Below are 10,535 nucleotides of genomic sequence, written 5' to 3'. Positions count from 1 at the left end.
ATATATATATATATATATATATATCATTACTTAAGAATCACCAGGATACAAGTTAAATACTTTAAATAATAGCTTTTTAAGGATCTCCTCAACTATGAGATGGTCACTTTCTCTTTTTCTATAAGGTGTTCTTTAATTCTGTTTTTGTTTTTAACGTTTTTTTTTTTTGGCAATTCCTTGTAAGTTGTCTATATGGTATTCATTTCATTACTTAGTATAAAACTACATTAAAAAAAAACTGTGTCCACCTCTCAACCCTCAATATTTCCTTCAATCCCTACCCTTTTTCATTACAATTTTAGTGTTATTTCGACTGATTCGGTCCAGAATGCGTTTTAAATTCTTCCTTGCCATCCTTTTCTCCTAAGAGTGAAATGCACTACTAATTCTAGGAGTAATTTCAGCTATATCATAATTCACAGCAGCTGCAATGGCAAAATATTCCATAAAAGACGGATGCTAATGATGTATCCTCTATCCCAAAAGTAGAATGAAGACTAGAAGTTTAGCATAAAACCAAAACAGCAGCACATAAATAGTTAAGATTAAATAATTGGAAGAAATTTTGTTTCGAGAGTGCTTCTGTTAATTAAATCAAACATATATTGTTGTTATATGCCTTAGTAAGAAATGTTGTTACCTGAGTGGCTCTAATTGAGAATATATCCGGGTGATATTCCTCATTGAACAATTCTGGAAATCTTTTCCGTATTCTTAAAGCTAGCTGATAAAGTTCATCTTCTCCTTTACTTATTAGCTCCCCTCCTTTCTGCCTACCTTTCCAAGGAGATTGCCAACCAGGCAACCAGGATGGAATTTTGTTCAAATGGCTCTTCCCTCCATGTTTTGCCTGATTAAGCAGATCATCTAAGCGAATTGATAATTGATCCAACTCTTTAATCCGCTTCTTAGTGGGAGATCGAGTTCCATGCCTTGCCTACATTATCAATTTAGTAGTCACAAATATTGTTTGATTTACAGTTGAAAGAAAAAGGAAACAATATTGAAACTAACAAAAAATGATGCCAAAATAAATAAGAAAAACGAGAAGGAGCATCATTACATAAAAGTTTATATGAATCTGCATTTATCTCATTAAGCAACATTAAGGATTTCCCTAAATATGAAGCATATAATTTGTGTATCTTACTTTCTACAAAAACTAGATGGTTTTTAAGGCGCTTCTGGCAGGAACTTCAAATAAGAATAAAAGAATTTACACAAGATTATCTATCACAACAAATTACAATAAACTAAAGCCCGCATCATTTTCGTTCAATCAATTCTTCTTCCCTTGTGAACTAATAAGAACCATTGTTTTTCAAAATCCTGAATATTTAAATAAGTATCAGGGGCCCTTTGCCTAATACCTTCCAAAGATGATTAACTTCCTTTAAAAGGAAAAATTAAAAAAAAAAAACTTAAAATAAACACAATAAAACCTGATCCCTTACATTATCCCACACCCGCATGACACACCCAATTTATTCACAAACTCTTGCATGCATGCAATAATAAAAAAACCAATGCTATGAAAATCAGACATGACATCAAACCAGAGGAATGAGATGTTCAATATTCAATAATTAAATCAAAATTTGAACTGGATGATATTATTTTAATATAATTAAATGATGTAATAATAATATTTTTTGGATTCAATAAATAATATGTTAATTTAAGACACTTATAATATTTCGAATAATATTCTAAATCAAATTTTTGAGAGAGGAAAATTTCTCCACTTTTAATTTAAATATCTTATTTCGAGCCACCCAATCAAAATCAAATGTTAAAATCGAACAATATTTGATCAATGGTTCTTTAAAAATCGGACAAGTTCACCGGTTTAACCCCAACTCTGACCATTACAATTCTGGTTCTATGCAGAAATTGTTTTAAGATTAAGTCGAACCGGTTAAAAGACCGGTTCACGCTTGAACCGGTCGAACCGGCTAGTCCAGTCCGATTTTTAAAATCATGGAAAAAAAAACTAATTCTTCCTATTGATCCTTTAAGCCTTGGTGAATGATATGTAGCTTATTAGTGATATGATAATTATAAATTTTGAGTAATTTCATCTAAATGATTTGCTAAATATTTCTTGCAAGCTAAGTTATTATTAACAACCACAAATATGATGATCAATCTCACTAGACTAAGTTGGGGTGCTTACCAATTGAAAAAAGTTCCAAAAAATATAAAATCACATATTTATATTTTTAATTTATGATTAAAAAAAGTTTTACTTATTTACAAAGGTTCCAGTAACAGGTAACTTAAGAGTCACTGGGGTTTTTTTCTTTAACTTTTTTTAATGTTTGTTGTGTTATTTTGTCATAGTTTTCATATCATTTTGTTCCCAACATACAAGAAATGAAATGATAAGGAAATTATTACATGAACACCAAGATAGTAAATTTCATTATGGAATCAATTTGGAGGATATGTAAAGATTGAAGTATTAATCAAGTTCAAGCTCTTTCTGGGCATTCTCTTTTGGGATCTCTTTCTCTCTCAAACTCCTAATATAATTTGTACTTATGTTTAAGTGCATGTTTTAATATTGAATTGTTGAAATTAATTGTCTTGAGTTGTAAAGTGATGCTCTCAGATGCCTCTTGCTCCCACGTCTTCCTCTCCTCCCTTTGGTGGAGCCTCCAAACCTTAGAGCTTCTAGGAATTTCCCCGTTCTTCTAACGGCAAGAGCGTGTGGTTCCCTCTTGCTCCCATATTTTCCTCTTCTCCCTTTGATGGAGCCTCCCAACGTCGTGTTGTCATTTGTGGAAAGCAATTGGTCGGGTTTTAAAGCTTTGGACATCGCTTAACCTTCGCGTAGGTGAATCCTTTCCATTCTTGTGATTGTCTTTCTAGGAAAGCCTTAAGTTCAGTGTTAGAGGAACTAGGTTAGACTATTGTTAGAGGATACCTAAACAAGATCCTTGTATTTCCCTATCATAGTTGTGATTTTCCGAGCGCTCCTTTCAGCATAGGGCCTTAACATATCTCAGTGCTTGATATACCAAAAATATATGCATTCTTAAACCCATATTTTATACTCATTTTTGGTGATATTGGACTTTAGTGGAAGATATTTTTTATATTTTATTGTAAATTATTGATTTTGAGGACTTGGAGCAAAAAGAAAGCAAAAAGTATGAAATTTGGAGTAAAAATATAGAAGTTAAAAATTTGTTCAGCGCCGACGGTGCCAGACTGGAGGCCGACGACGTCATTTGAAAGAGACATGGGATTTAATTACGCACCTCTAGCGCCGATGGTGCCAGAATGGGCGCCGATGGCGCCAGTGTCGGTGGAAGCCCTGTTTCTAGAAGATTCGACGAATTTGGAAGCTTTTTGAAGAGTTTTTGGATGCACCTATTGGAGAACCGACCTAAGCTCTATTTAGGGCCGAAATTCGATCAGAAAACTCCCCTTTCTTCGCACCATTTCAACTTCTTCCACTAATTTTCAATTTTCCTCTTCACACACTTACATTTCACATCATTCCACACCATTAGTTAGTTATTGTTTTTATAGTTTTGAGTTTTTACGGTGAATTTAAGTATAAATTCTTCTCTAAGAAGTGTTGGAGAGGAAGAGAAGTGAGAGATTTTTTCTTCCTACATTACCTAAGAGAAACTACAAAGGATTTGCTTTGAGAAAGAGTTTCAGATAAATGTTGTTTGTTTAGTTTGTTTATTATTGTTGTATACACTTTCTTTTATATATGAAATTTATGTTTTGTCGTATATTTCTCATGAAGTCTGAGTAGATTCATTTATTTTTCCCCCTACTCTGAGATATCGTGAAATGAAGAGATAATGTGGATGTACCAATGTTAAAATTTAAAATAAAAAAATTTTAAAATTTAAAATAAATTGTGATGGTTTTTTAACTTCACTCTTAATTTACTTTTTGATTTGACCAATTGAATTGTTAAACTATGTTGTAAAACATATGATATGAGAAATGAAGTATGAGCTCTACAACAGAGTGAGAATTACATTTGAGTTCATGAAAAAGTATCTCGTTCATGAAATTAAGTGCAAATATAGGAAAATATACTTTGTTGGGTGTAGAATTGGAGAATTCTAGGGTGACAGACTAAAAATCTCCAATTCAATCTTAGTGTTTAAAAACTAAAACGAGAGTTAGCCTTCAAGGAAAGGGAAGTGAGAGCTCTGGAGTGGGAGCCAATATTCTCCTAGCCTAGCCACGAATTTAGGGACTAAACCTAAGATTAGTCAATGATTTTCTATAACACCCAATCAGGGTAAAGAATTAAATTGCTCATATTTGGCACAATACATATCTAAACCATTTATTTCACCTTACTTCACCAAAACTCATTGTAGTGGAAAAAATGTTTTTTTATATTAGAAAACTTCATCACATAAACATAATTTAGTAGTTATTAATTTTAAACCCTGCTTTTAAATTCTGTTAGTAGTAAGTAATTTAGTTTTGATATTATCTTTAACATTCGAAATTAGTGACAGTAATTTCGTTTGATTTTTGTAAATTTTCTAGTTAATTTATTATTTCAAATTTAAACCTTCCCTGTGAAATCGATATTTGGGACTTAAACAGAAAGTCTTATATTACTTGATAACGATATGTATACTTGCGTAGAATCTCAATCTTAAGAGCTTAATGTTATTATTACTAAAATACCACATCTGTTGTAAAACAGAGCCAACTTTATAAATTTTACACAACTATATTTTCCAAGATTAGTTATAAGACACTATTACGGAGGATATACAAAGGTTACAAGTAGGTAATTAAGCGCGCGGCTCCGCGGCGACGGGCTTAATAGTCTGTTACATCGCACTTACAATCGAGTTACACGAAGGGTACACTATCGGTTCCGCGGCGACGAGGTTAAAGGGAAGTTACATTCAGGTTATACGCGCGGTACTGCTGCCAGAGGGGGGAAGGTTACACACGGGTTACAATGGGATTACACACGCATTACTGGAAGCCGACCGCGGGAGGAATTGCATGGGTACAGAGCGTTTACAATCAAGTTACCGTCTTGGGCCGGGTCGATGGGTCACGCGCGACAAAACACCTATTTATTTTATAATTTACAAGAGGTGGGGTCGCCGATGCATACGTGGCCTCATCCTATTGGCTATCGTACGCAGCGCTGCGTACGTCTTACGCATGCAAATTCTTTCCATGTAGAAGGTAGTTTTTTTTTCTAATCACATAGTACTCAAAACATTATTGTTTGCAACTAATTAGGGTTTATTTGGGGCAGCTACAACTTATCTAGCTTATCCAGATAAACAGTTTATCCTAATAATATGCTTATCAGCAACTTATCCTGATAAACTGGCTAACTATTTGGTTTGTGCGTTTGAAAAACAACTATTTCTGAATAAATGATTATTCTGCTTCTGTTTTGGATAAATTGTTTACTGTCTAGTTTGTGCGTTTGGAAAACAACTAATTTGCAACTTTTTCTGGATAAATGACCATTCTAGATTATCTTCTATAACGTCCTATAAATTTCATAACAAAGATTCTTCACCTAACAGAAAAGCAAAAAGTTTAAATCTAATCCTTCTTGCGAAAAACTTGTGACTGGATCTGCCTTCATGGATTATCTTTTATATATCTCTCCTACTAACAACCCACTCGATTGCTTAAGCGCTCAGTTAATCGATCTCCTAGATCTACAAATCACACACTACACCAATTTGATATCAGATGCATCGATATTACACTAATTTGACATCATCGGAAATTCCAATACTGCATCAACCATGACACAATTCTGAAATCCTTCCAAGTCATCGTAAATCTTAAAAACAATTTTGCCTCTCCAATCAAAGCTTTTTAAAATAATCCTTAATGCCTCTCCAATCCAAGCGTTTTAAAATAATCCCTAACGCCTCTCCAATCCAAGCTTTTTAAAATAATGCGCACGAAAAACCCATAACAAGAGAAAGAAATAGAAAAAATAAAGGGAAAAAAATCTTCAACGATGAGTGGTGGATCAGAACACATTTTTTTGCGGATTACGGACCATTATTATCAACCTATGCTAGTATTCGCTAAAGTCCGCTGAGAGAGAATTTAGCAACAAATGAAACTCCATCTCTTCTTGCACCTGTCCTTGATCCTATCATCGCCAAACGCAACAGTGGTCGACAATCGAGGGTGGCATCAATGGGGATTGTCACCTCTAGATATAGGGAACGTGAGTGCAGTAGAGCGACATATCCGTGGACAGGGTGTTCTGTGCCATCCGACGCCCAAATTTCTCACAGATCAGACCACCTCGCCACACCCTTCCTCGTTAGCGCGAGAAATCACCGCTCGAATTTCTGAATTCTTCCTAAGCCGTCCCCTACGCGAGCCCTCACGATCCCGAGATCTTCCTCCGTTCGCCACAGGAGAGAGAAGGGCACAGGAGGTATTTTTGATAAAACACAGCTCTTGGAAGCGGGACGCGAGTTCCATCTCGCGGCCCGCTTCCTTTAATAAAATTTAAACGTAGTTCTCAAAATGTTAGGGGAAAGTTTAAACCAAATGCCATTTTGGCATTTTCAAAACGCCAAACGTAGCAATAAGTTGCCCTAAACGCACCATAAGGCTTTGTAACATGGAAGAGGTAATATTGAATATGAGAAATTAAATACAAAATCAAGGGGCTGCAATTAGAAATATTGAAAATCAATTAGGGCATATTGCTACAGCACTTAGTAACATACCTTCAGAAAATCTTCCGAGTGTTGTAGAAGTTAATCTCAAAGATCAAAATAAAGAACAAATTAAAGTAATTCAATTACGAAGTGAAAAATAAGTTAGAAACAAAAATCCAAAGAGAAACTGAAGTTGATGAGGAGAAAGAAGAGATGGAAAGTGACCATAATGAAAATGAACAAACACAAGTTCTCCAAGAAAAACGATTACTTCTGTTTCCTCAATGACTAAAACAGAAAAATAAAGAAAAACAATTTACAAAATTTTTGTAAATTCTTAAAAAGTTCGATAAACATTCATTTCATTGAAGCTTTGGAAAAAATATCAAATTATATGAAATTTATGAAAGATATACTAAACAATAAAAGGAAGTTTGTAGATCATGAGATTGTTACACTTAGTGAAGAGTGCAACGCTATTATCCAGAAAAAGCTTCCTGAAAAGTTAAAAGATCCTGGTAGTTTTACTATACATTGTGCAATTGGTGGAAAATTTTATAGAAGAGTCTTATGTGATTTAGGAGCAAGTATCAATCTTATGCCTCTATCAATTTTTAAACGTTTAGATTTATGAGAGATTTCCCCTACTATTGTAACTCTTCAGTGAGCTGATTGAATAATCACTTATCCTTAAAGAGTTATAGAAGATGTATTAGTAAAAGTGAATAAATTTATTTTTCCTGTAGACTTTATAGTATTAGAAGACTTTTCCTGTAGACTTTATAGTATTAGATATGGAGGAAAATAAAAAGATTCCTATTATTTTGGGGAGACTATTTCTTGCAACAGAGAGAGCTAGGAGAATCAATAATGAGAGTTAATGATGAATAAGTAAACTTTAATATTGCAAAAGCTATGAAATATCCTACAATATAAAAAGAAAAATGATGTTTTATGATGAAAATTACAGATTATCTAAGTAATGAGCAATTTAAGAAAGAGTTTGAAAAAAAATTAACGCAAGAAGAATTTCGTGAGAATGAGATTGAAATAAAAGAAGAGAATTTAGATTATATTTAGGACAAATTTGAAACTTTAAATTTAAAATACAAATTTAAAATTTTAGATTTGTTGGAAAATGATAAAAAAAATCTTATTCCTTCAAGTATTAAACCATATGAATTTAAACTGAAAGTATTACCTACTCATTTTAAATATGTATTTTTAGGAGGTTCATCTACATTGTCTGTTATTGTATCTTCTGAGTTAACTGAAATTCAAAACAAAAATTAATAGAAATGTTAAAAAATATAAAAAGGCATTTGGATGAACTTTAACAAATATTAAAGGAATTATTCCTTTAATTTGTATGCACAAAATTTTATTAAATGAACAATATAAACCTAAAATTGATCCTCAGAGGAGATTAAACTCAATAATGAAAGAAGTTGTTAAAAAAAAAATTTTAAAATGGTTAGATACTGAAATTATATCTTTTTTCGGACAGTGCTTGGGTGAGCCCAATTAACTGTGTTCCAAAGAAAGGAGTGACCGTTAAAATAAATGAGAAAAATGAGTTAATTCCAATAAAACAAGTTACTGGTTGACGAATTTGTATAGATTATAGAAAATTAAACTTGGCCACCAGGAAAGATCATTTTCCTTTACCCTTTCTAGATCAGATGTTGGATAGATTGACTGGAAACAAATATTACCGATTTTTAAGTCCATCCATATTTTTGCTTTTTAGATGGATATTCAAGGAATTCTAATTGCTCCTGAGGATCAAGATAATACAACATTTACAAGTCCTTATGAAACATTTGCTTTTCATAGAATGTCTTTTGAATTATGCAATGCACCTGCAACATTTCAAAGATGTATGATGTCAATATTTAGTAATATTTAGTAATTTGATTATGATGTCAATATTTAGTAATTTGATTGAGTATGGAATGAAAGTATTTATGGATGATTTCTCTGTGTTCGGGACTTCATTTGAATTATGCTTAAATAATTTAGAAAAAATTCTAGAATTATGTAAAAAAATCAACCAAGTACTAAATTGGGAAAAATGTCAATTTATGGTTGAAAGAGAAATTGTACTTAAGCATAAAATTTTTGAAAATGACATGGAAGTAGATCCTGCAAAAATTCAAGTTATTGAAAAATTATCACCCCCGACTACGGTCAGAGAGGTAAGCAGTTTTCTAGGACATGCTGGTTTTTACAGACGTTATATAAAGATTTTTTTAAAAATAACTAAGTCATTATGCTAACTTTTAGAAAAAGATACGAAATTTGATTTTAATGAAGAATGAATAAAAATAATTGAATTATTGAAAGAAAAATTAATCACTACACCTATAATAGTACCACCTGATTGGTAAAAATCATTTAAAATAATATGTGATGCTAGTGATTATGATATTGTAGCTGTTTTAGGACAAAAACAATATAAAATTTTTAAAGTAACATATTATGCTAGTAAAACTCTGAATGATAAAATATCAATTTATGGTTGCAAGAAGAATTGTACTTTGACATAAAATCTCTGAAAATGACATGGAAGTAGATCCTGTAAAAATTCAGGTTATTGAAAAATTATCACCACCGACTACGGTCAGAGGGGTAAGAAGTTTTTTAGGACATGCTAGTTTCTACAAACGTTATATAAAGAATTTTTAAAAAATAACTAGGTCATTATGCTAACTTTTAGAAATAGATACAAAATTTGATTTTAATGAGGAATGCATAAAAACATTTAAATTATTGAAAGAAAAATTAATCACTGCACCTATAATAGTACCACCTGATTGGTAAAAATTATTTGAAATAATGTGCAATGCTAGTGATTATGCTATTGGAGCTGTTTTAGGACAAAAACACAATAAAATTTTTAAAATAATATATTATGCTAGTAAAACTGAATAATGCTCAAATTAACTATGCTACTACTGAAAAAGAGTTATTAGCTATTGTTTATGCCTTTGATAAATTTGATAAATTTAGACCTTACTTAGACCTTACTTAATTGAAACTAAATATATAGTGCATACAGATCATTCTGCTATTAAATATTTAATGTAAAATAATGATGTTAAACCAATGTTGATTAGATGGATATTACTACTGCAAGAGTTCAATTTTTCTGTAGTTGATGGTAAGGGAAATGAAAATTAAATAGCTGATCATTTGTCTAGACTATAAAAAGAAATATTAACTAATTTTGCAAATAAAATTTTAGAAAATTACTCTGATGAACAATTATATAGTATTGATGAAATAGATACACCGTGGTATGCCGATATAGTAAATTATATTGTAAATGATACTCTACCACCAGATATTAAGAATCAACAATTAAAAAAATTTATATATGATCCAAATAATATTTTTTGGATGACCCATATTTATATAAACAATGTAAAAATCTAATTATTAGGTGTGTGTCTGATGAAGAAATTCAACAAATAATTGAAAGATATCATGATTCTGAATTTGAAGGACGAATTTGAAGGACATTTTAAAGGACATTTTAGAATAAATAGAACTGCTTATAAAATTTTGCAAGCTGGATTTTATTGGCATACTCTTTTTAGAGATGTTAATGAATTTATTAAAACATACGATCGATGTCAGCGGGTAGGAAATATTTCTAGAAGAAACAAAATGTCTTTAAATTATATATTGGAAGTTGAAATTTTTAATGTGTGGAGATTAGATTTTATGAGACCATTTATGTCTTCATTTGAAAAATTATATATATTATTTGTCGTTGATTATATGTCCAAATGAATTAAAGCTGTTGTTGTACTTAAATGTGATGCTCGGAGTGTTTTTAAATTTTTAAATAAAAATATTTTTACAATATAT

At 31.5% G+C, this 10,535-nt stretch overlaps 1 protein-coding gene across 1 annotated transcript in view; it reads right to left on the bottom strand.

Moving 5' to 3' along the window:
- The window catches only part of LOC110029458 (multiple inositol polyphosphate phosphatase 1), a 64,411-nt gene that overhangs the window by 41,497 nt on the left and 12,379 nt on the right, over nucleotides 1-10,535 (bottom strand). The window contains exon 3 of the mRNA XM_020731760.1: nucleotides 641-937. Within this exon, the coding sequence (XP_020587419.1) occupies nucleotides 641-937 (297 nt within the window). The remainder of the gene's footprint in view (nucleotides 1-640; nucleotides 938-10,535) is intronic.

The sequence above is a fragment of the Phalaenopsis equestris genome, unplaced genomic scaffold, assembly GCF_001263595.1.
Source record: "Phalaenopsis equestris unplaced genomic scaffold, ASM126359v1 Scaffold000573, whole genome shotgun sequence".
Lineage (NCBI taxonomy): Eukaryota > Viridiplantae > Streptophyta > Magnoliopsida > Asparagales > Orchidaceae > Phalaenopsis > Phalaenopsis equestris.
The sequence above is the reverse complement of the archived record's forward strand: the minus strand, read 5'-3'. Positions and strand labels throughout refer to the sequence as shown.